Source organism: Gobius niger, assembly GCF_951799975.1.
Source record: "Gobius niger genome assembly, chromosome: 24".
Classification (NCBI taxonomy): Eukaryota; Metazoa; Chordata; class Actinopteri; order Gobiiformes; family Gobiidae; genus Gobius; species Gobius niger.
Window position 1 is genome coordinate 5,785,282 of NC_136875.1, and position 27,227 is coordinate 5,812,508.

The 27,227-nt window shown below is 42.9% G+C and overlaps 1 protein-coding gene across 1 annotated transcript in view; it reads left to right on the forward strand.

Annotated features, from left to right (window-relative positions):
• quob (quattro b) overlaps positions 1 to 27,227 on the forward strand; it is an 84,293-nt gene that overhangs the window by 8,797 nt on the left and 48,269 nt on the right. Inside the window, exons 2-4 of the mRNA XM_079582131.1 lie at positions 17,233 to 17,424; positions 19,741 to 19,863; positions 22,743 to 24,051. Of these exons, the coding sequence (XP_079438257.1) occupies positions 17,233 to 17,424; positions 19,741 to 19,863; positions 22,743 to 24,051 (1,624 nt within the window). The remainder of the gene's footprint in view (positions 1 to 17,232; positions 17,425 to 19,740; positions 19,864 to 22,742; positions 24,052 to 27,227) is intronic.

A 27,227-nucleotide genomic window follows, 5' to 3' on the forward strand; every position in this document is an offset into this window, starting at 1 on the left:
GAGGTGATGGAGAGTGAGAGAGAGAAAAGAGTATGAAGAGAGAGAGAGAAAACACTCAAAGCCACTGATCAGTGAGTACCAAAATAAGGCTAAGAGCAATGGCCAGTTTGACTGCTGAAATGACAGGAACAAGTTCAGTTAACTTTATAAACGTGCACATCTGGTAAAACATAAATAAATCAAATCCAACACTTCGATAAATGAGTAGCCATAGACACAGCTCAACTTCTACAAAGGCTTCGACTGGAGCTTCCAACAGCTGCAGATGCAGAAACAGCTCTGCAGAGAAAACACTCCCATTTATCAGACAGAGAGAAAGACCTCGCGCTCGCCCCACAACCCAGACGTCTCCCTGGATTCTTGGCAAATGTTTTTCAGCGTTTTAAACTTTTTTTTTCCCCCCTCCCTCTCCTTCTCTCTCTCTGCCTCGCTCTCTCTTTGACCCATTTTCGTGCCGACACAATAAACACACAGAGATGGAGGCTCGGAGATTGTGTGACTGCAGGAACACATGTGAGCGATCCGCCGCTCATTTCGCCGTAAATCACATGTCGGAGAAGACGGAGGAGGAGGAGGAGGAGGAGCTAATGGGGGGAAAAAAAGGCAATTGTTGCAAAAATGGATTGGAAGCAGCCGCGAGTGCCTTGTCCGGGGTCCTGCGTGCTGTTTTTTTCAGATGGTGGAGTCAGATAAGACTTTGAGGAAGCAGCCGCGAAACACTGGAGCTAAAACAAAGGCAGAACGTGGACATGCCTTGACACGGCGTCAGCTTTCAGCCAAATCCTTCAAGTGCGGCTCCGTCATGTGCACTGGCTCACAGGTTCAGGCCCGAGGAGAAGAAGACTCTCTGTGGATCTGTGCTCTGGAGCTCCTTCATCCAGCAGAGAGTTACTGTGGTTTACATTACTGTGATTTACTGCTGCTTTAGTCCTTTTTTAGTGCTGGTTTAGTCCTGGTTTAGTCCTGGTTTAGTCCTGGTTTAGTCCTGGTTCAGTCCTGGTTTAGTCCTGGTTTAGTCCTTGGGTAAAGGTTTCAGTCGTCCACAGTTGCTGTTGGTCAAGGCCAGACTCTGGTCACTCATTCACTCCAAGGTCCAACATTAACGTTTTACTAATAGTACTGCAAACACAAGGAGATACTGCTGCTGCTGCTGCTGCTACAACTACTTCTACTATTACTACTACTACTACTACTACTACTACTACTACTACTACTACTACTACTACTACTACTAGGCAAGGCACGACACATTTATTTATAAAGCACATTTCATGCACAAGGCAACTCGATGTGCCTCACAGCAACACCAAAAACACAGTAAAAACACAATAAAACAAATCAATCAATACAGTCATAAAAATATACAAAATTACAAATATGGGTATATTAAAACTATATATTAAAAGTAGTTAAAATACCATCAACTGGCCATAGGCAGCAGTAAATATTCAGCCTTTTCAGCCTAGACTTAAACAAGAGGCTGTTCCACTGTGTCAAACGCAGCGCTAAGGTCCAGCAGAACTAAAACTACTACTATTACTACTACTACTACTAGTACTACTACTACTACTACTACTACTACTACTACTACTACTACTACTACGGCCAGGTAACACAATGCATTAACGTTTTACTAATAGTACTGCAAACACAAGGAGATACTGCTGTTACTACTACTGCAATTACTACCACTACTACAACTACTACTATTACAACTACTATTACTACTACTATTACAACTACTATTACAACTGCTATTACTACTACTATTACAACTACTGCTACTACTACTACTACTACTATTACAACTGCTACTATTACAACTAATACTATTACAACTACTATTACTACTACTATTACAACTACTATTACTACTATTATTACAACTACTTTTACTACTACTATTACAACTACTATTACAACTGCTATTACTACTACTATTACAACTACTATTACTACTATTATTACAACTGCTATTACTACTACTACTACAACTACTACTACTACTACTACTACAGCCAGGTAACACAACGCATAAACGTTTTACTAATAGTTCTGCAAACACAAGGAGATACTGCTGTTACTACTACTTGTTGAGTTTTTGTCACTTTTTTGTTGAATTTTTGTAATTTTTTTGTTGAGTTTTTGTCACATTTTTGTTGATTTTTTGTTGCATTTTTATTGCATTTTTCATTCGTTTTTCTATCATTTTTTGTTGTGTTTTTTGTCCGTGTTTTTCTCATGTTTTCATCCTCTTTTTCTCGTTATTTTGATGCTTCTCTTTTTAGCTTTTAGATTTGGGTAAAGCTCAGTTGAGGCAGGTCCGGTGGCCCTAGAGCCAGTGGCCCTTCTGTGCTCTTCCAGAATGGACATATGGCCAGTCCGCCCCTGTTTTAGTGCTAACCGGAGTACCCGGAGGAAACCTACGCAGACACGGGGAGAACATTCAAACTCCACACAGAAAGGCCCCGTCCAGGTGGGAGTTGAACCCTGGACCTTCTAGCTGTGAAGCGAGAGCGCTAACTGCTGCGCTACCGTGCCGCCATTTTGAGCGATTACCATGGTGAGCGACCTCCATCTGCAAGTTGAAATTCCGCCTCCGCTTCTTCGACGTACATGCTTGTCCATATATAGCCATCTCAGTGTTTGACATATGAGAAATGATACATAAACAAAGCCCTGCAGATGTGGTCCAGGCCTCATCCACGCTCAGACACACCGGGCTCCTCACACTGATGTTCCCCTGAAGACTCAAACGCTTCAGCCTGATGACGCCGACGTTCAGCCTCCCCAGGTGGACGGCTCTAATCCCCCTGAGAAACAAAAGGCACTCGTTTGTGAGGATGAGACTGTGCCACAAGCCAGACTCTGGGAAACAAGAGGGAGAGTCAAGAGAGAGGGGGGGAGGGGAGGGAGAGAGATTAGAGAGAGAGAGAGAGAGAGTAGAGAGAGAGAGAGAGAGAGAAAGAGAGACAGACAGAGAGAGAGAGAGTAGAGAAAGAGAGAGAGAGTCAAGAGAGAGGGGGGAGAGAGAGAGAGAGTAGAGAAAGAGAGAGTAGAGAAAGAGAGAGAGTAGAGAGAGAGTAGAGAAAGAGAGAGTAGAGAAAGAGAGAGTAGAGAAAGAGAGAGTAGAGAGAGTAGAGAGAGAGTCAAGAGAGAGGGGGGAGAGGGGAGAGAGAGAGAGACAGAGAGAGAGAGAAGAGAAAGAGAGAGAGTAGAGAGAGTCAAGAGAGAGGGGGGAGAGGGGAGAGAGAGATTAGATAGAGAGTAGAGAGAGAGAGTAGAGAGAGAGAGTAGAGAGAGAGAGTAGAGAGAGAGAGTCAAGAGAGAGGGGGAGAGGGGAGGGAGAGATTAGAGAGAGTTTATAGAGAGAGACAGAGTAGTGAGAGACAGAGTAGAGAGAGAGAGTAGAGAGAGAGAGAGAGTCAAGAGAGAGAGAGAGCGAGAGTAGAGAGAGAGAGAGTCAAGAGAGAGAGAGAGCGAGAGTAGAGAGAGAGAGAGAGAGAGAGCAGAGAGAGAGCAGCGAGAGTAGAGAGAGAGAGAGTAGACAGAGAGAGAGTAGAGAGAGAGAGCAGAGAGAGAGCAGCGAGAGTAGAGAGAGAGACAGAGTAGAGAGAGAGAGAGCGAGAGTAGAGAGAGAGAGAGTAGAGAGAGAGAGAGAGTAGAGAGAGAGAGAGTAGAGAGAGAGCGAGAGTAGAGAGAGAGTAGAGAGAGACAGAGAGAGCGATAGACAGAGCAGAGAGAGAGCAGCGAGAGAGACATACACAGTAGAGAGAGAGAGAGAGTAGAGAGAGAGAGTGGAGAGAGAGAGAGAGAGTCGATAAGTAAGTTAGGAAGGGAGAGAGAGAGTAAATATATAGGGAAAAAAGAGGGATGAGAGTTAGAAGAATGAGGGAGAGAGAGGGGGAAAGGTGATGGAGAGTGAGAGAGAGAAAAGAGCATGAAGAGAGAGAGCGAGAGTAAGAAAAGAGTTAGCAGGAAGAGAAAGAATAGAAAGAGAGTGCATAGAGAGTAATTATAGACTAGGAAGAATAACTACTGAATATGAGTAAAAAGAAATGGAAAGAGTAATGGGACAGAGAGAAAGAGAGAGACAATGAAAAGGGAGAGAGAGAGAGAGAGAATAAAGAGTAAGGAGAGAGAGCAACTAAGAAAAGAGATCAGAGAGAGAGTAAATGTAAGTAGGAAGAGATGGAGAGAGTAATGGCATAGAGAGAGAGCGAGAATGACAACGGAGGAAGAGAGTAAAGAGAGAGAAAGGATTAGAAAAAATAACGAGAGTGAAAATAGAGAGGGAAGAGAGAATAGTAAGAGGAGAGAGTAATGGGGGAGAGAGACAAGAGAGTATAAAGAGAGAGGAGGGGAGGAGTAAAGAAGGAGTAGGAAAAGAATGCATAGAGAGTACAAATAGAGTGGAAAGAGAGAAAAAGAGAGGGGGATGAAGGGGAGAGAGTGAAAGAGAAAGGAAAGGGAGAGAGTAAGAAGAAGCCAGTGACATCACTCCATCACTCTTTCCCCTTCGCTGGTCTTTGGCTCTGAGCGCTATGAGCCGGCACTGACTGGCTCTTGTTTAAACCTGACTGAGAACTCGCATGTTTGGATCTGCTGGATGCCACTCCGACGCTTTTATTATTATGGTCTTTATTTTTTCTGTTTCTGTTAGGAAGTGTGAATGAGCTTTGAGAAGAGAGAGAGAATGTGAGAGAGAGAGAGGGAGAGTGTATGAATGACGACGAGAGTGGAATTTGGATTTTCAGCCGCAGACCTTCCAGAGTAAACATTAATAAGGTTTACAGTCTGAGAAAACAAGCGCTTCTGAGACGGACAGAGGAGAGAGAGAGAGAGAGAGAAAAAGACAGTGGAGAGAGAGACAGAGGAGAGACAGACAGACAGACAGAGGAGAGAGAGAGAGAGACAGAGGAGAGACAGACAGACAGACAGACAGACAGAGGAGAGAGAGAGAGAGACAGAGGAGAGAGAGGGAGAGAGGGGGGGAGAGAGACAGAGGAGAGAGAGAGAGAGAGAGAGAGAGAGAGAAGGGGTAGAGAGAGGGAAAGAGGTGAGAGAAAGGGGGAGAGAGAGAAGGGGTAGAGAGAGAGAGAGGGGGAGAGGGGAGAGAGGGAGAGAGAGAAGGGGTAGAGAGAGAGAGAGAGAAAGAGGTGAGAGAGAGGGGGGGAGAGAGAGAAAAGGAGTAGAGAGAGAGAAAGAGGTGAGAGAGAGACAGACAGTGAGAGAGAGAGAGGATATAAATGACTGTTCGGTCGTTCGGCTACTTTGAGCCTGAGACGATCAGGAGAGAGAGGGAGGGGGGGGGGGGAGAGAGAGAGACAGACAGAGAAAGAGAGAGAGGAGATAAAGAACTGTTTGAATTCTGGGCGTTCGGCTACTTTGAGCCTGAGACGGTCACCTTGGACAGCGGTTTATGTTTTGAATCCACAAACATTGAACCATTGTTTCTAATTAGAGGATCTTCTTCTCCTCCTCCTCCTCCTCCTCCTCCTCCTCCTGCTGCTGCTGCTGCTGCTGCTGCTGCTGCTGCTGCTGCGTGTGAGATTTATTTGGGTTGGTTAGATTGTGATCACACTGAACTTTGGGCCCATTGTTCAGTATTTCAGATTCCAGACGCGTTGCATCAGCGCTCGACTCACCCACAAAGACAGACACGTCCGTGATCCGCTCCGTACGAGCGCTGTGTGAACGCAGTGCGAGCGAGCGGCGGCGGCGGGTGTTTGGGGAGGGTGATGGAACCGTAACAATCCTCTAAAAAGAATATATACACTGGTCTTTTAAATGGAAACACTCAAAAACTCAAATGATATCTAATTCAAACGAAACCCTAACTCAAATATAAAAATAACATCAAACCGGAGAATTGTTTAGTGTAAATCCAATATTCCACATAGAGCTGACTTTAATACAGATGCACTCTCTAAACCAGAGTCTGTGCTGGATTTAACCAGAGCTAAATGTTGTTAGTGCTGCAGCGTGGAGTCTGCAGTGTTGACAAGTTACAGGCTAATGTTGCTAATGTTGCTAACTAGCCGCTAACTTGTGGCTAACAGTTCCGGCGATTCTTACGACGTTTTATGCCCAGGGGTTGATTCATCTGAAAAACTAACCCCGCGACTAAAAAGTCCTCAGAAAATCCAAATTCTGAGGACTTTTTAATCCATATTGAGCGAAAATGAGCTGCAGAAAAAAGATCAAAACGCTGTAGCGACTGGCTAAGTCACTATAAACACACGAGAAAATCCACACGGAGCTGAAGTAAAGGAGAAAAGAGAGCATTTGTCTGCAGTAATAAGTAACCACTTCAATGCTATTTTTATGTAAAAATACATAAATGAATAAAGCACAAGCATTGAGGAGCTGTTGGACATGAGCTGCTCTGTCTATGATGGACAGTGCGATAAAAAATACAAAAATAAAATGGCATCTGCTAAATTCTGATACAACTTCTCTTAAAAGTGTCGCCTACTTTGCTCAAGGAAATGTGTTATGTTTATAAACCGTCTATTCGCTTCAAAAAGTCTGTTGAAGAAAATGCCTTGTACTCGTATCGGTATCGGCAAGTACTCAAATCAAAGTACTCGTAATTGTATCGGTTTTAGAAAAAGTGGTATCGGTGCATCCCTAAATCTAGGATAAGACATAAATGCTTCACTTTTATTTCGATTTATTTTTCCCTTTCTTCAAATAATCTGAATCTGCGAGCACATCACCCCTATTTTAGCTTTTTTGCACCGGCCACCTGTCCGTTTTAGAATTGATTTTAAAATTGTGTTGTTTGTTTTTAAAGCTTTGAATGGACCGGCCCCAGTGGAGTGTTTTAAATCTCGTCTTAAGACCCATTTTTATTCTCAGGCTTTTAACACCGCGTGAGTTGTGCGGTCCCCGTGCCTTTTATTTATTTCATCTTGTTGATTTTATTGTCTTATTCAATGTTTTTAATTATTTTATTGTTTTATCTATTTCATTTTTATTAATGTCTTTTACGAACTATTTATTGTTTTATGCAGGTTTTAGTCTATTCTTTTTTTTTCTTTTTTTTTTTATTGTATCTGTTTTTAGGATCTCATGTGCAGCACTTTGGAAACATCTTTGTTGGTTAAATGTGCTATACAAATAAAGTGGATTGGATTGAATTTAGATCAAATCAGTGTTAATTTTGACAACATATTTTATTTTAGTTTTAGTCTTAGTCTTTTGACTAAAATGTAATTTAATTTTAGTCGAGATTTAGTTAAAAAAAAGTTTCAATTTTAGTCTAGTTTTAGTCGACTAAAATTGCATGTCAATTTAGTCGACTAAATTTAAGACTAATTTAGTCGACTTTGCATTGATAATATTCATTAAAATCATATTTAATCTTGTTCCTCTGCTTCATGGAGCTGCTCCACATGAACAAAGCTCAGAGCTGATCCTTTGGCAGAGAATTTACATGATCTGAGGCTCTTTCAGACGCTCAATAGAAGTTTGGTTGATTTTAGTCTCTCCCTTTCATTTTTATTTAGTCTTATTTTAGTCGACTAAAATATCTGGACATTTTAGTCACAGTTTTAGTCTCATGACAAACTTTTAATTCAGTTTTAGTCCAATTTTAGTCGGAAAAAATATCACTTTGACTAAAATTAAGACTAAATATTATAGTCGCCGAAATTAACACTGGATCAAATGTATTTGTTCCATTGAAAATCAAATCAAATCTACTCAAACTTTAGATTTAATCACTTAACTCAAGCAGATTAGATTATAAATGTTTCGATTATATTTCTCCAAATCAAACTAGTAAGAGGAGATCTACCTTGGGGCCCACCTCAAAGAGATTTCACTTTCCCCCCCCAAACGTTCCTTTATAAATTAAAAAAGACATACGTGTAGAATCATGATTAAAAGCCTTCCAGTTCCTTCCACTGCCAAACTGTGTGACAGAAATGGAAACCTGCCACATCTACGCCAAAGCGCCTCACGCCCCATTAGCACCTGGCCTCGGCTTAAGAATCGAATATAAAAACAAACTTTACTTCTTGCGGTGCTTTGGGCGTCCCGTGAAAAGTGCTCTCCTGATAAGTTTCTCTTTCCCGTGGCACGGTGAGCCTTCAGCCTGACTCAGCGGCTCCCGGGGGCCACCAGTCCAGGCCTGTCCCAGTGACGTGTCGAGAATCGCTGAGTCAGATCCGTGAGCGTTACTCATGCACACATTACTCTTTTACTTTCACAAACTAGAAAAAGAACATTCTCTGAAAACCTCAAACCTTGTTATTATTGCACAAATGCACACTGTACAGCGGGACTTTGTTAGCTTCAACCCCGGGGGCAGCTAACGGATGCTAACGGATGCTAACAAGTCATTACTCGCTAACACCGCGCTCTCTGTGGCCCCGGGCTCAAACTCAGAGACAGTCGAGCTAAAACAGGGCCCCATTGTCCAGGCTTAAAGAGACAATGAAGGGTTTTAGAGACAGCTGTAGTGAAGCTGAAGAAACAGAAAGTGCAGCAACAGAAGAGGTAGCCTTGTTGTACCTTTAGCTCTTTTTTTTCTAATGTTGGTCGGACATTTTGTTTGGCATAAAAGCAGATTAATAGTGCAGACAGATATCGTCGACTAAAATATTTAGTCTTAATTTTGGTCAAGGTGTTGTTTTTGACGACTAAAATTGGACTAAAACTAAATTAAAAGTTTCTCATGAGACTAAAACTATGACTAAAATGTCCAGATATTTTAGTCGACTAAAATAAGACTAAATAAAAATGAAAGGGAGAGTCTACAATCATCCAAACTTGTGGAGCAGCTCCATGAAGCAGCGGAACAAGATTAAATATGATTAGAATGAATATTATCAATGCAAAGTCGACTAAATTAGTCTTAAATTTAGTCGACTAAATTTACTTGCAATTTTAGTCGACTAAAACTAGACTAAAATCGAATTAACTAAGACTAAAACTAAATAAAAACGTGTTGTCAAAATTAACACTGGTTTGAGTAAAGAGGTCCATAACAAAATGTTCATTTACACTTCTATAGCTTTTGCATTGTTTTTTGGTGGATCTGGGCTTGGCCGAGACAAGGAAGTAAAAAATGACATTACATTTTGGGGTTTAGCGTGTCAAACATACGGCCCGAGATGATTTAATCCCGCCACTGTAGAGCAAATTTCTAGAGTATGAAATGTAAAATGTAAAAAAAATTTTTTTTAAAAAAGCAAGTCTCGAGCCCATTCCTGTGTGGAGTTATGATTTTTTTTTTTTTTTTAAAGAATAACCAGAATGCTCATTCTAGCCACTAGGGGCATTACGTTTGAAAAAAGGAAAGAGTTCCACACGTGTCCTGCAGAGGGCACTGACATAACAAGAGCTCAGGATATGAACAACACATTATATAGCCACGTGGCAAATGGACAGTCTGCCCCAGGACGGCTGTGGCTTCAATGCAGCACTTTGAGAAACTTGTGACACAGGCTTGTAAAGTGCAATATAAGTGTAAGGCCGTTGTACCGCCTTCGCTCTGCCCAATCCCGTCAGACCTTGGAAGCTAAGCAGGGAAGGGCCTGGTCGGTACTTGGATGGGAGACCGTTTAGTAACACCAGGAAGCCTTGTGTGTGTGAGTGAGTGAGTGTTGGTGATCGGAGGGGCCGATGGCGCAGACTGGTTGCCTCGCTTCCGTCAGTCTACCCTAGGGCAGATGTGGCTACAATAGTAGTTTACCACCACCGAGTATGGAGTGAATGAATAGTGCAATGTAAAGCGTCTTTGAGTGTCCAGAAAAGCGCTATATAAAACCAATACATTAATATTATTATTATTAATGTCAATTTTATTAAAGCACATTTAAAAACAACCATTGTCGACCAAAGTGCTGTACAAGAACAGTAACAATATGTACAATAAACACAATAAAACTTAAACACAGGTCATATATAAAGGCATAAACTGTGTCTGGTCTACATGGAACCAAAGGCCAAAGCAAAAAGATGAGTTTTTAATTTGGTTTTAAACTCATCTACAGACTGAGCCGGGCGCACATGTAGAGGGAGGCTGTTCCTAAGTTTAGGGGCCGCCACTGAGAAGGCTCGGTCACCTCTGGGCACACAGACAAAAGGAGCTGGTCAGCAGACCTCTGAGCTCTGGAAGGACAGTAGAGCTGGTCTGCAGACCTCAGAGCTCTGGAAGGACAGTCGAGCTGCAGCAGTTCTGACAGATACTGAGGTGCCAGTGAATTTAGGCATTTAAAAACAATCAGCAGAATTTGAAACTTGATTCGAAAGGGAACTGGTCGCCAATGTAAAGGGGACAGAATGGGAGTGATGTGCCGGTCAGCAGGCGGGCTGCGGCATTTTGGACTCCCTGCAGGCGCTGGAGGGATTTCAGGTCCAGCCCTGTGTAAAGGGAGTTACAATAATCCAACCTTGACGTGATGAAGGCGTGGATCGCCTTCTCTAAATCTTTTTGTGGCAAGTAGGCCTTGAAGCAGTACTAAGTAACTCTTCCCCCTAAAGGCCATAAGCGCAACTGCAGGTGTCGTAGCAAGTTACGATTTTTTAACTTATTAATTGTCTTGGAGAGTAAATACTACGCTGACAGGAAAGGCGAAGGGAGAGAGGGTTACTGTGCATCCAATTATACAATGGAAATATTTTTTTTCACTCAAACTTGGCTGTAAATACTGTTTAAAGTGACGTTAGCCCGCAGTTAGCTTTGCCCGTTAGCATGTTAGCTTCTTCTTCGTGATTCCATTAGTGTGTATTGCTTTCTCCGGACCGGTGGCAGTCAAGTTGCAAACATGGTTTTCTGGCCAGAGACACCAGGGGGAGATGAAAGACCCTCCAATCATCCCATAAACACTTGTATCACCCCCACAGGGACTACGGAAAGGATTTATTAAGGTAAATAAGTTACTTAGTACTGCTTTAATTAATGAAGCTACAGTCAAGTAGGGCTTTGACCAAATCACAGCTGATTATTATTCATTTATTGGAAAAATGTTCTATATTATATGCGGCCAACGACCCGACGTGGGAGCTGAATTTCGGCCCGTGACCCAAAATGAGTTTGACACCCCTGGTTTGGACAAAATGAGGACACATTAAACACACATTCCAGATGATATTTGAAGATGCAGACAAATAGAAAACATCCCAAACTGTACATAGTTACATTTAGTACATTTATAACACTGCTTTAAGATAAGATAAGATAAGATAAGATAAACCTTTATTGATCTCACAAAGGAGAAATTCACTTGTTACAGTCGGCGTTACTTCACAGTCTTATTGCACAGTCTGACAGCAGTGGGGATGAAGGCTTTGCGGTAGCGCTCCGTCCTGCACTGAGGGTGTCTCAGTCTGCCACTGAGAGAGCTGCTCAGCTCTTCTACAGTCCCGTGCAGTGGGTGGGAGGTGTTGTCCATGATGGAGGTGAGCTTGGCTAACACCCTCCTGTCACTCACCTCCTCCACAGAGTCCAGGGGGCAGCCCAGGACGGAGCTGGCCCTCCTGACCAGCTTGTTCAGTCTGTTCTTGTCCCGCTCTGTGCTGCAAGAACCACCAAAGCAAAAGTGGCTGAACTGACCCCACTCTCCCCCAGTCGGAGGAGCTAAAAGGACGATTGAAGTGAAAGTACATTTGTGTCTCTTTGTAAAAATCCGAGGCGAGTGTCATTAAGAGTCGAGTCATGTGAAGCTTATTATTGTTTGGTTGAGCCTTTGAGAGCGTTTTCATTCCTGTGTTGAAACAGGGTGACTCAGGCAGTGACTAACCCACGTGTCAGCCTCTGCGCTGGTGCGAGGGAGACGGGGGCCCTGCCTGACTGTGAGAAAGTCAAGAGGAACCCGGGTTTCGTAAGGTGATATTGACGTCTGAACTCAATCCAACCCGGTTTTAAGAATCCGCTCATGGAGACACAAAGGACGGTGACAGTGGGAGTGGAGCAGCTGTGAAACATTTCCTCCTCGTCTTCCGAGAGATCCAATCAGCCAGACATGCTTCACCAATGACTCACGTTTTAAGCCTATTCAGATCTTTAAGTTGTAATGTAATGTTTTGGTTTTATAAAGTAAGCCAAAAGTGCATCCCCCCAGGGCCCTGGGCCCTGGGTACAAACTATCTTGGTGGACCCCCCTTCCCCCCATATGAAATTGACATTTCATATTCTATGTTCTTTAACCACATAACAGTGGTTTAGTGGTTTGACAGTGCAGTTCATTTATATTCTACTATAACTTTATTATATATACCTTAACTAAGTGAAAAAAGGGGTTGGCTTCATATAAAAACAAATGTCCAATCCAATGGGTACTTAGTTCATGGTTTGTTTGTTTGTTTGTTTGTTTCAAGTCAGTGTTTGACTTGAAATTGCATCTGATTTGGCTTCAGTTATAGAAAACGAATAACCTTTAATCCTGTAGTGATGTAGATATTTAGATTAGGGTGAAATATTCTGCTTTCATTGGGCCAGTTGAAATGGCTAGTTTTAGTTAGAGCATAGTGATTATTATCAGACCACATTAAACAGGACGACTGCACCAGGGACATGGGATATTTGTGCTGAGAATAACACATGTGTGACTTTTAAAATGCTATTTTACGTAAAATTATGGGACTATATGATGTCTTGTATTGAAGTGTATTGTCAGTAAATTGTTGTTGTATAAAGTTACGTTGGAATAGGCTAAACGCTGCTGTGTGGGCTGAACCATTTGGCACATTTTTAAAGGGGTGTCAGGGCCCTGAGATATGTTCCTTCATTATTGTTTGTGCAAAATTCTGTGTAGCAGCCATTTACTAAATTTACTAAAGGATTTACTAAAGATCTACCTCACTCCTAGGACTAAATTAACACATCAAAGAGGAAACAGAAACCTTTCTCTGTGATTTTTACAGTTTGTCATGTCAATAGAGTCTCAGTCTGAGTCAGTGTTTAAGCTGCTCAAGACGGTAGCATGCTACCGGTTAGCAACTTCATCAACCAACTGTCAATGGCTTCACATCTATGAGAACAGCTCTGACCTCTGTCACATGTTGTATCCAAGGCTCGATGTTTTTGGTTCAGGGCTTTCTCTTGGAGAGGTCAGAGCTGAGCTGTTGAAGCTAGATGCTAACCGGTAGCATGCTAACATCTTGAGCAGCTTAAACACTGACTCACTGGTTTCTTCAGATTAACGTGCGTCTCTGGGTCCGTGTTTTAACTGTTTTCCTTCTTGAGCAATAATTACGAGTAAATAAAAATGTCAATCAGTTGTCCTTCATTTATATCCTGAGTAGAGATATAGTTACATGCTGTAGTATTGCACAGTTCTATTTCGGTATTCAAAATGGCCGCCACAACAACAAAGGTCACATGACTGAAAAGCATGTATTTGAGGATTGCCAGGACCAGTGAAAAAACCTATTGAAGGCCGTGGATGAGGTAAAGGAAACCTTCTTCAGAGGAGCCTTTGATGTGTAGGGAAAACACATTTGGCTCCCCAGGTGGCCCCGAACCCCAGTTTGTGAACCACTGATTTTATTTGTACAGAAAACACCTCATTTAACCAACATGAGCCCGAGCACCTGTCCCCTCCGTTTCTCCCCCTTTCTCGATAGTGTGTTTGTTTTGATTCACCTCCCATTCTCCACATGAGCGCCCCCTGTTGTTAAGCCCTGGCCAATCAGCTCTAACTCTTGTTCAGGAAAGCCCCTCTCCTCGGGGGGAGTTCAGCCCACACTGAGCACACACTGTGGGATACGGAGCATTAGCATTTGTTTCACTGAAGAGCCGGAGTGTTGAGATTAGGAGGGGCTTAGTGCGCCGCCATGAAGACACCGCAGGACGAGTCACTGGAAGGTGATCAGATAAGCTTTATTGATCTCACAACCGAGGAATTCACTTGTTACAGAATAAGGAGCTGATTCTGTTTCCTTTCTCAATACGATATGGAAACTTTCTCTGCGTGTTTGTGTAAGCGCTCGGTCATACAGGAGTTTTCCATCGTAGACAAAAGTTCGAAAGCGTCATCTGTACTTCCTTTTTGCCTCTGATGCATGAAGCTTTGTCAGCACCAATCATCTTCATTTGGCAGCAGGCTGAACAGACCTTTTACCACCCTGTATGGTGTTCTATATCCAGGTCACGCTATTTTGTAGTGGTGTCTGAATGCCCTGAGAGAAAAATGTCACATTTTCCCACAATGCATTCTGAATAGTTTTGAGCAGACAGCGACAGGTCTTTGAACTACACAAAACACTACCGAATGAAAACGACTTGTTTTATCTATTTATTTTGAACTGTATTTATTTCAAGTTTAATGGTTTTGTATAGCCCGATATCACAACAGAAGTCGCCTCACAGTTGCACCAAACATCAAGGCAATAAAACAGAGCAATAAATATGACAATTAAAAGTTCAGGTGAATCCAGGCAAATATAATGTCCAATAGGAGGTAGCGACGAGCGGCGTGGGCGTCCCCCGTCCTTAGACTCTCCAGCACAGCAAGGAAAAACTCAAAAACCCGGCAGGAGAAAAGAGAAACCTTGGGGAGAACCACAGAAGGAGAGATCCACTCCCATGGACGGACAGGCTATAGAGACCCAGGGCCGATTTATTCAAGATGGGACAGAGCATATTAACTAACATGAGTCCTCAAAGTCCACATGTAAACATGCCAGAGTTATCCTGTAGGGCAGGATTCTGTTCACAGAGAGGCCACAAAACAACAAACAATAGACATTAGACATAAGTGAAAGACAAAAGACATGAAATAGTTTGTAAAAATTATATGTTTTTGACCTTTATTTCACCAGGATATACCTACTGAGATTATCTCTTTTTTCAGGGGAGTCCTAGCCCCAGAGGGGGATCTATTGTACATGTTTTTAGTGGTAGGGGAAACCTACGCAGACACGGAGAGAACATGCAAACTCCACACAGAAAGGCCCCGTCCACGTGGGAACCGAACCCCGGGACCTCCTAGCTGTGAGGCGTGAGCGCTAACTGCTGTGCCACCGTGCCGCCCAAAATAAAGCTGAAAATGAACACAAAATAATATTTTAATCACCTTCTGTGTATTTTCACACAAAAAAGCACTTAAATAAATGGTTTCGTAGAAAAGTGGCTAACGTTAGCTACTTACCTTTAGCTTGAGCTGTTTAATCACATATGTCAAGGCCCACTTTAAATCATCTCGCGGGCCGTAGAGATGATTTAATGTGGCCCTTTGAGGAGCATGAATTCCTGAGCATGTCAAAAAAAAGTCCAGAGTTATGGATTTTTAAAGAAATAACCAGTCTGCCCATACCAGCCACTAGGGGGCAGCTTAAATAAAAAAAAAGGAAAGAATTCCCCATGTGTCCAGCAGAGGGCACTGACATAAGATCTGGATATAAACAGCATATTATAGCCACGTGGTAAATGGTGTCTGCCCCAGGGCGCCATTGAATGTGGAGTGAATGAATAATGACTACATGTAGCACTTTGAGAAACATGTGACACAGGCTGATGAAGCACAATAAGTGTAACTGTTATTTATGAGTCCACGGTCCTCATAAATATACGCGGCCCGCGACCCGCCTTGGGGGCTGAATTTTGGCCCTCGACCCGATTGACTCCGACACCCCTGTGTTAAAGGGAGGGTATTATGCAAAATGGACTTTTTCAAGCTTTACATCATGTTATTATGTCATTCCCTCGTTAAAAACATGCCTGAAGTGTTGCCTTGGCACATTCACGTATTTTTGAGTAATCTGTAAAAACTCTGATGGCGGCCATTTTAGGGATAGGTTTGCCTGAGTCCCCTAGGAACGCCCCCACCTCCTGGAGACGCCTCCGAGCTTTCGTCACCAGCCGAGTAACCAACCACTGCTCCTCAGCAGAACCCCCTCCCCACTGATGCCACAGACAGCGTGTGGAGGGGGCGTGTCGGAAAGAGTCAGAGGTTCTTAAAGAGACAGAGGCCTATTTCAAGACATTCACTACAGCCATTTTGAGAGAGACATTTTATACAAGGCAGTTATTCTAATTTACTGCATTTACAGACCAACAGAAGGTTTGGTCATCATTGTAATGTGATATAGACTGGTGCTATGTGACTGAAAAAAGCATAAGACCCCCTCTTTAAATGATCAGTAGCCTTTCCTTTCCCTCTCATGTAAAATCCATGTTGAATAAAACATATCTGAGTAATATTTCATCCATAATCCATGAACTGTCTCTTGAATTTGGTCGGTGTTTATCGCAGAAATCCATTCTTATTATTATTCTGTTGGCGATTTGGACACGGCACTCGCTACTTTCTCAACACCGCAGGTCCCGTGACAACACAAGCTTTATCTGATTATACATTACAAACTATAAACTGCCTAAACCACTGACATCAAACTATGTGGTAATTCGACGTCACAACACATTCACTGTGGTTATAGGATAACCATCGCTGCGTTGCTCTGCTACTGTTTCATTTTTGAGTAAGATCCTCAATTAATCCATTTGTAGCAGGACACAACGCCATCTTTTCTGCATTTTCTGAGTTCCGAAGACTCATTTGCATTTCAGTGAATATATAAAAGTAGCCTGACGCTCGAGTTTCCCTGAGTATTTTGATCCGTAGACTGGTAACGGATGAATGAAACCGATGTATCCATTTAATTTCCTCGCACCCATCACTTCAGTTTCACAAAGAGACAAAAAGCGGAACCATATGTCGTCGGGCTTCATTTGAAAACTCTCCTCCTCAGAGTCAGAGATCAGGGTCCTTGCTGGAGCTTTGTGCAAAGATTTTTTTATTTACTCCTTTGACGAGAATGGATTCCTCATGTCTGCTCCGTTCGGCTGTGATGTGATGTATCATGTGTGAGGGCGTTCCACGAATCCCTACTTTTCATTTCTATTCCCAAGAAGCGATTTAATTCGACTTTTTAATGGCTTTTTTTGCAATATACACAGACCTAAACCTGCAAAAAGCTTCTCTTTAAAACGTATCCTCTCACACTCTGTCTCCCCTTTTATGAACAAAGCGTGTAAAGTCGCGGAGGTGGAACAGTCAGTGGAGCAGGGAGCTTTAATAGTGTCCAGATTCTGATCAAAGTGCTGTGCCTTAGAGAAAGAGGAGATCAGATCTGGCAGGAGCAGTTCAAAGAGTCTCCTTCCTGAAGCCACAACATGCAGGATCAGTTATTCCAACGCCCAGTTATTCAGAATGCTCCCCGCAGATGAATTCCAGAATTGCTCAAAGCTCTGTCCTCTCTCTGTCTGTCCTGCAGGACTCCCTGGACTCGTGCATCCAGACCGCCCTCTCCTCTCTCTTCCCGCCGTTCGACCTCACGGCGCCCGTCGTCCTGAGTCAGCTGTTCCGAACCATCGAAGAGCGCTACCAGGGCGACGCGCTGCACTGCCTGCTGGACTTCCTCATCCCCGCCAAGCACGTGCTGGAGAGTATCCAACAGGCAGCGTGTGTGAGTACTATGTTTCTACTCCTGCTGGTACCCCCACTACGACTCCGACTCCGACGACTGCAGGAGAAACACATCCCGGACTTGACTACAGGGTCCTGTCTACACCAAGAGCAATGAACCGGGACGAGGGAGCATGCACCTTAAAGGAATAGGCCACCGTTTTTACATACTGAGATATGTTCTTACCTGAGCTTTGACGAGTTCTTTAGGACCTGTCTGATCTTCACCCGTGCCTTCAATCACGTAAACACAGCGCAGAAGGCGTTAGCATTTAGCCTCTCCCCCTCTCCTCTATAGCTCCAAAACAGGTCAAGATAGAAGCTACCAAGCTCTTCCACGTTTTCCCTATTTAAATATGGTTACGTGAAGTGTTCCACTACAAAGTATAATTACACAAAATTAAGCAATGTGGATTTTCTAAGCGGATAAAAGGGGGAACTATATTGTAAGGCGTAATAATACCAGGAGTAGTTTGGCATCCGCACAGTAAAGTGAAGATTACTGCGCAGATTTCGAACTACTCCTGGTATTATTACGCCTTACAATATAGTTCCCCCTTTTATCCGCTTAGAAAATCCACATTGCTTAATTTTGTGTAATTATACTTTGTAGTGGAACACTTCACGTAACCACATTTAAATAGGGAAAACGTGGAAGAGCTTGGTAGCTTCTATCTTGACCTGTTTTGGAGCTATAGAGGAGAGAGGGAGAGGCTAAATGCTAACGCCGTCTGCGCTGTGTTTACGTGACTGAAGGCACGGGGGAAGATCAGACAGGTCCTAAAGAACTCGTCAAAGCTACGGTAAGAACATATCTCAGTATGTAAAAACGGTGGCCTATTCCTTTAATGCACATTGGGTCCCGGAAAACAAACTTTAAGCCAAATCCAGTCACAGAATAGATTGATTTATTGCAGCTGTTGCCATGGATAAAGCTAAAGTCAAGGGCCCATCTCAGTCTTTGCAATTCAGATTGATTGCGCTCATAGGGCCTGAAGACTAGTAGGAGACTAGAGTTGCGACTGGTCACGGAGGTGTCTCCGATACGTCCCCTGGAGATAAGGCGAGTCTCCAGGTAGTCTCTGTAAAAAATGAACAGGTTCAGTTTCTCCGAGAGGTCTCCAAGAGTGGGAACTTCGCACTATTTGTTCTCCTCAACCTGTGAGACGTTGCCCATCACTGCTTGACACCTCGTAGACCTCATGGAGACCTCTCAGAGAAACTGAGCCTGTTCGTTTTCACAGAGACTAACTGGAGACTCGCCTTATCTCAAGAGGACGTCTCTGAGACATCTCCATGACCAGCAGCCGACGAGTCTCCACCTAGTTTCCAGGCTGGCGAGTTAGGCTCTTTAGATAATTGCTTTGGTCACTGACTACACATAGGAATATCTGTCTGACTGAACGTGATGGAGAGCTCAACAGTCCTTCCCACTTCTGCTTCTTTAAAGGGTGGCGGAAGTAAAAATACCATTAAATGTATCCATTAATGAAGAGTTTAAATGCATGACGCAGGCTAATCAGTAATGTGCTGCAACTACCAATCACCACGCGGCAAAGAAACAAGGAAACTGTTATATATTTAAAGATACTGCAACATTCTTTCATAACTTTTCAGCTTATAAAGTTTTAAACAGATATTCAATTGAAATCTTTACTTTGTGTGTTTTATGTCCTTGACTTACCACATCGCTGACTGGCTGTTATTGTTCTTTTAATCTCTTGAAGAGTCTATGGCTATTGTGAGTGGGATTATTCTTTCCGGCGCCAGGGGCAGACTGTTGAGCTCCATTCGCCAAGAGAAGCATGATCGTTTGTTACTGGCGCAAGCTCTACAAACGCGATCATCCAAAACTAGCTCCTCCGGCCTTTTACGTCCAATGGTGTTGTTCTCACCAAAGACACTTGTCCCACAGGCCCTCAAAACCTCATCGTGTTGGTGTGAAAAGGCTTTTAATCCATGTGAACGGCCTACTAGTCGCGACACTATGCCGTGATGTTTCCAACAAAGACAAAGGCTGCAGTAAAGTAGCTGAAGCATGTCACGCAGCAGGTATAAAAAAAGAAACTCTCAGAAAAGAAAATCTGCTGCTTCAACGACTGCTACAACTGCCACTCCCTGTAATGTGAAGGAGTTTGTTTTCATATTTACCAACCAGAGAATATCACACCAACACCTAAAATCACTTCCTACTTCTGCTAATACCCCAGAAATAGACTCTTATTTCTCACTCTTTCCAAGTCATTGTGAACGATGTAAAAAACTGTAAATATTTCATGCTCCTCACGCCCATGAAAGTGAGCCCTTTGTGCTTCAGGCTGGATACTGTGAGGTGGTTTTCCGCTGTGAGGGCTGGCCCCTGTGCCTCCACGACCAGACTGTGATCCAGCTCGCTCCGCTCAACCCTCTGCTGCTGCGGCCAGGAGACTTCTACCTGCAGGTGAGGCCACAGTCGCAGGAGCGATCCACGAGCTGAGCAAGACACTTCTGCTTCTGACACCCTGGCTTTGTTGATGTTATTATAGTACTCTCGGGTTCTACTGTTTTTGGTTTTTTTTTTTACCATTGCCAACTTAAAATATGTGAATTTTTTCCACATCAATCAATATCTTGTGAAATGAGCTACAGACAGCGCATGTCAAAGGTAGATCTTTGCAACATAGCTCACTGCCTCACCTCCTTATACACAAACAGGAAGTGACATAGACAGAGGTGAACTGTGAAACTATGTTATGCTAATAGAAAATGAGTAAGTCAGAATTCTATGGAACTACGTCTGTCTATGTCACTAACTTCTTCTTTTTTTTTTTTTTTAATTCACAATAACAGACATAAAAGACAAACTTATACATTCCACAAACAAAAATGACAAAATGACAATGGACAACATAGGGAGGGAAAGGAGGGGTAGGGCCCTAAAGAGACAAAACACACCTTCCCACATATTGATGCCATACCTGTCAACAAGACAAGACAAGACGGACAAATCATCACGCAGACATTCATAATTCATTTAACTCAGACAGTTATTTTCACATTTTCCACAAAGGCCATGAATTCTATATATTTGTGTGTTTTAGTGCAGACCATACTAAGTTAAATATGTTAGGGTGCTCTTCGCTCAAGTCTTCGAGCGCTAGAGCTGCTTGTTCCATGGAGAGAAGATCCAAGTATTCTCCCAGCCATTTATCAAGCTGAAAAAACAATTTTGTTTTCGCACCTTCCAATTAATAAGGATAGTGCGCTTTGCTGAGAGAAACGCTGAAGAAATAATTTTTTGTGTTATTCTGGAGTCTACACCCTCCACATTTTTCCCCAAAATGGCTACTACAGGGCATAACTGGAAATTTACTTTGAGCGTTTGACTTGACTTGAGCGTTTTTCACTTCAGGGCATTTCCAAAGTAGATAGATAAGAGTCCCAGTCATGCCACAGCAACATAAACCTGAGGCACTACTGTTCATTTGATGTATTTTCTGTGGGGTGATGTATGATCTGAATAGAATCTTGAGTTGTATCAGCTTGTATCTCACGCATTTTGAGCTGTAATTTGACTGTCTTAGCATGGTCTCCCACTCTTCTTTGGTTATATTTGTCTCTAGATCCTTCTCCCATTGTTCCATAATAGCCCCGCAACATTCGAAAAAGTCATGACTTAACAACTTATACAGTCTTGAAACTGTGTTACGGCCATTTACTGCATTTATCGATGTCACTAACTTAAGAATACAATACAAATATATTTTCCTCCCAACTTTTCTTAATTAAATCGCTGTTTCACTGAAATAAACCCCTCGATTATTTATTACAACCGATGTTGGAAAAGGATTCAAACCTGTTACATGCGTATGCAACAAGTAGGGTGTTGGCAGACTGTGAGGTGGCTATTGTGCAAATATCACCTCAGTATATCAACAAAATAATGTCCAATATGGATAAATATGGCCTTTTTTTTCAATATAAGGGCATTGACAAGAGTTCATCAAATTCAACAGTTAAAACCATAGACTGTAGACATAGACGACTCCTCCTCACTCCTTCCCACAATGACCACGCTCGAGGGCGAAATCATGGCGGATTTACAGACTCTTCCTCCCCAGATTTGATGAAGCATGTTTCTAAAAAAGGGCATAAGGGCGGGATCTTCACTGCAGGCTCCGCCCTTGTGTGACATATAGTTCGCGCAGCTCCAATGCTAACAGTCCGACCCTCATTAGTGCGAGATTTTCCAACATGTTACTTACGAAAACCAGCCTGATGCCTTTTATTGTAACTAACCCAGCGTCATCACAGGAGGAATATCTAGCTGTAGCAAGTTCCCAAAAATTAAAGTTGTTTTGAACTCGTCTAAAGTCCAATGTATTCCAATGGGTAATAGCGGCTATATGGAGGTACTACCAATGGCGGACCAATGGCGGCCTCTAGCGTCGCGGTCATAAAGCAGAGCAGTCAGTGGGCAAAACGTGGCAACATTACCAACACAGCATCATCGATAAGATAGCTCAAGAATTGCTATAATGATCATTTTAAATCCTGAACTGATGAACAATTCTACAGCTCTGGTATAGATACAGACGGCATCTCTGGAATCGCCCATATATGGTCATTTTTGAAAACAAAATTTATATTTTCTCTAATTATTCAAAAACTACTGTAACAAATGCTGAAATATGAATATAGTTTTCTACTAAATAAAGATACAAAGACATGGAGAGGAGCAAAGTGGTTCAACAGCCCATAAATACATGAATAACGGAGAATGCTAACTTGATGCTACATGTTAGCATCGGGCTAATGCTAACGGTTAGCTAGCGCTAGCTACAACTGCCGTTTTTTCACTTCTAATGAACAATCTGCTGTGAGAAAATAGCCATATGGGCCCGATTTACACTGGACTTTATTTGTGCGTGATAAATGAGTTGATATTCCACCAGAAAATGGCAAAAAAGAGTGGAAAATTGTGTTTCTCTAAAGATTCTATTTTCCCCCTCGGCGAAGCCACGCACCCTTCCATGACGAGATGCCGTCTGTATCTATATGGTTCAGTAGTTTTATACCGAATAGTATTGGTAATTTGTCAAGAGTGTGTGAAGTTGAATAGGAAAGACCAGGAAGTTCTGATCTTTGCTGCCGTAGATTGAACACCGAGATTTGGAGGACAGGTTAACATTGATTTAACCCTCTTGTCAAAATAGCAAGCAGTTCTTCTATGTTTCAGTGGCACCAGTGACAGTGTTGCATCATCTGCATTATTTAATGACTGTGTGTAATTGCATCTTCCAACAAACAATTTCTGACCATGGTCCTTTTTATTACCAGGTGGTGCCGTTTGGAGAGCAGGCGGCGCGCATCGTCCTGAAAAGCCTTCTTGAGGAGGGGTGCAGGGAGATCGAGGAGACCCCCATCTCCGAGGCGTCTTACCCGATGATCTTCACCCTGGAATGGCTCCAGGAGGTCAACGACGGGCGGCACGGGGCTCCCCTGACCCGCTGCGTCCTCTGCACCGACCAGGGCATCGTCAAACTCCCGTGGGACAAAATCGCCATCCCGGAATTCCTCGACAAACCCAAAAACATCCCGATAATGCCGCCCATTTCCCCAGACCCCGAGCCCAAACCCTTTACCCCACATCCGCGCTTCAGCTCATCCACCCTGCCCCTGGAGATGCACCACGCTGCAAAGCACCGAATGTCCGCCTCCCTGCGACACCCGAGCTATTCGTCCCAAGTGATCAAACCGGACCGCAAATCCAAAGCGCACGTGAAGCCCGTCGGATGGGTCTCTCCGAACACTTGGGACAGGCCGAGCGAGAAGGAGATCGAAGGGGACTACGTTGACTTGGTCGAGATCGCGAAGCAAAGGGAACGCTTGGATAAGAGCGAGAGGAAGGTGCACCCGGGTCTGATCAAAGCAGTCCGACCGCCGCAGCCTAAACTCGGAACGCAATGCCTCACCGCAACCCTGCAATACTCCGAAAACCCCTTCGTACCTTGCGGCGATTTCGGCATTTCTGAAGAAGAGCTGAGAAACAGGTACAGGGAATCGTACATGGCGGCCCTGAAAAATCCCGTGGCGTTTGAAAAGGGGAACTCGCCGGCGTCTCTGGATGAATTTAAATGTTTTGGAGAAATGAAAGACTTGTCCGTTTGCACATCAGGCGCCCCAGACGACGGGCCGGGAGTGGGAGCGTCTTCGAACCACTGTAAGGATGCTCCGAAAGAAGAACTTTGCCAATTCAGGGAATTTTGCGAACCCGCTAGTGTCAAATTCGCAAGCCACGTGAAAGACCTCAAGAAGGCGTCGGAAAATGCTACGTCCGCTTGCACGTTGGAGATCGCGAAGAAGGAGCTTTTCATGGCAGATTTCGGTGCGAGAGGGAGCGCGGGTGTTTTCTCGGAAGGACTGGAGAGAAAAACGGATGCGGCGAAGGGGTCGACGAAGCGCAAAGTCAAGATGAGGTCGTTGTCCGCGGTGTCGGAGCCGCCGAAAGGAAGTCTGCTCCTGGACAACCGGAGCCGCAGCGATGTTTGTCCGGAGATGATCCACAGCCTGGTGCAGACTGGGAGCAGCAGGGAGGAGCCGGCGGCCGGAGCAGGGAGCGAGGGGCAACGGACATCCCCCGAGACTGGTGAGTCCAGGGGTCAATCTGGAGAAATGATTCATGGGTTAGTTCTGCTACGGTTAACGTCCAATTCTTTTGAACAACACGTGACATAAACCATGGCCTTAATCGTCCAAATAGTAATGGATAATTAAACACTGAAGGGGACATAACAAAATTAACTTTTCCTAATCAATGCCATTGCAGAGTTTCTTAGTACTATTGTAATATGATGTCTTTTTTTTAGTAACAAGTAATGTAACATGTTGCAATTTCCAAACCAGTAATCAGTTACTTGTCCAAGTTACTGTGCTGTACTATTCTGTAATTTTCCTGTGCTAGCAACAAAGTGTTATCGAGCTTCAAAAAGACTACATCAATTTTGAAGGAACATCTGGAGTTGCAGCATGACACAGTCAAACTAACAGACACTCAGGTGGTGGCAGCAGGAGGTTGTCATGATATGGGGTCGTAATCTTTATGGAAATTACTTTGATTTAGCCACAGCACGAGGTGAACATGCATTGGGCCGCTGCACGCCATTTTGGTGCCCTCAGCAGAAATGGTAAATGTTTTTTTTTTTTTAATCTGGTTTAGGGTAGCTCACTAAAATTAAACTAACGCTCGAAACTACACCAATAATATTTGTAGGATTAAATAATTGAGTTTAGATGTCGTTGGTTCCCCCTACCCCAGAACCTCAGTTTCTCTGCTCAGCGCCTGCAGCTGCAGCGAACTTCAACTCTCTTTGACTCTCTGTGACTCTCTCTCACTTCCCGCTGTGAGCACAGGCTCCAGAGAACACTACATGACACTATGTTTATAAGGATACCTGAACCAAATTCCTATGTGTGTTGTATTATCGGCCGCATTAGCCACATTACTCTTTCTCATTGCACTCTTTGAATATGGGCCGTTTTTTATTAGCATGCCATTCAGTCACATTGGCCTCGATGTGGTGCCCCTCGGAGACGTGGTGCCCAACACGCAGTGCGTTATGGAACATGAATCAGACTCAATCAATAGCTGAAAAGTAGTGCCCTCTAGTGTTCACATACCCAAACTACTGGTGCGTCATATGGACTCATCTCACAACAGTCGGCAGATGCTGAATGTAACTGATAAAGCAACTTGTAATCTAATTTAGTTACTTTTAGAATCAACTAATAAGTAAAGGTACTTTATACACTACAAAAAGTAAATATCAAGCATGGGCTTAAATGACTTGAATTGAGGAAATGTATCTTGTTTTGAGCGGTTTTCACTCATTTAGACACTTTTCCTGATCGGACCGAGTTTACTTTGCTTGTTTGAGGACATTTTAGACCAGTTCTGGGGTAAATCTCGCTTGAAATAAGAAAGTAAAATTGCCAATGAGATAAGATCAATTTTCTTTCCCCATTGGCAAAGAAAATGACCTGAAATAAGGACGAAATGTATCGAAACAAGTCAGAAACATCTCAGAACAAGTGAAATAATCTAGGACAAATGCCCAACAACTTCTTAACTAGTCAAAACAGCTAAAAAATTGGATTATTCTGCGCAAATTAAGATGTTTATACTAGTCTAGTTAATTACTTTTTGCAGTGTAGCTGAAAAGTGGTGCCCTCTAGTGTTCACATACCCAAATTACTGGTGCGTCATATGGACTAATCTCACAACAGTCGGCAGATGCTGAATGTAACTGATAAAGCAACTTGTAATCTAATTTAGTTACTTTTAGAATCAACTAATAAGTAAAGGTACTTTATACACTACAAAAAGTGAATATCAAGCATTGGCTTAAATGACTTGAATTGAGGAAATATCTCTTGTTTAGAGAGGGTTTAACTCATTTAGACCTTTTTTCCTGATCTGACCAAGATTATTTTGCTAGTTTGATGAAATTTCAGACTGCTTCTATGGTAAATCTCACTTTGAAATAAGAAAGTAACACTGCCAATGGGACAAGACCATTTTTCTTACCCCATTGGCAGAGAAACGTACTTGAAATGAAGGCGAAATGTATTGAAACGAGTCAGAAACGTCTCAGAACAGGTGAAATAATGTAGGTCAAATGCCCAACTAAATGTTAACGAGTTAAAACAAACAAAAATTTGGATTATTATGCTCAAATTGAGACTATCTAAACTAATCTAGAAAACTACTTCTTGCAGTGTACTGTGCCTGGTAACTGTTGCAACACCGGTGGGGACTTCCTGCAATTGATCACATAAACAATTGAAACCCAGAAGCCTGCTCCAGTGCAGTCACTTCCTAGACAAGAATAACATGTATGCCATGTTACTGAAAGGCTAAACTAGTTGGGATCAGAGTCTTACATATTCTCTCTCTCTTGGGACAAAGCGTGTTCCAGATGTGCGAGCTCCCGATGTCACACCTCGAGAGCACCCACTGGTAAAAAACACACAGATCAGGGGCAGGGTTTGGATTCTGCTTAGCCATCCTCCAGCCGCAAAATGTGTTTATTTGACTTAACGGAGTGGAATTCATGCCTGTCTCGTTTATGAACATCAGCTGAGTCATGTTTCTGAAGCAGGGGCGGACTGGGACTGAAAAACAGCCCTGGACTCTGACCAGCCTGGCCCAAATTAGCGTAATTGTGACACTTCCACAAATACATGTTTTAACCTCTTACCCCCCGCCTAAAACCAAATGCTTTCTGTCCTCTTTTGGCTGTGGAACACCTCATTTGAAAGCTAAGACCCACAAAACTGACCTTTTTCCTCACGCTGTTGCTGTGTTGTGTCACCTTTTGTATGTTTTTTTTTTCTCATTTTTGTTGAATTTTTGTTGAATTTTTGTTGAATTTTTGTTGAATTTTTGTTGAATTTTTGTCACATTTTTGTTACATTTTTGTTGAATTTTTGTCACATTTTTGTTGAATTTTTGTCACATTTTTGTCACATTTTTGTCACATTTTTGTTGAATTTTTGTCACATTTTTGTCACATTTTTGTTGAATTTTTGTCACATTTTTGTTGAATTTTTGTCACATTTTTGTCACATTTTTGTCACATTTTTGTTGCATTTTTGTTGCATTTTTGTTGCATTTTTGTCACATTTTTGTTGCATTTTTGTCACATTTTTGTTGCATTTTTGTTGAATTTTTGTCACATTTTTGTTGAATTTTTGTTGCATTTTTGTCACATTTTTGTTGCATTTTTGTTGAGTTTTTGTCACATTTTTGTCGCATTTTTGTCA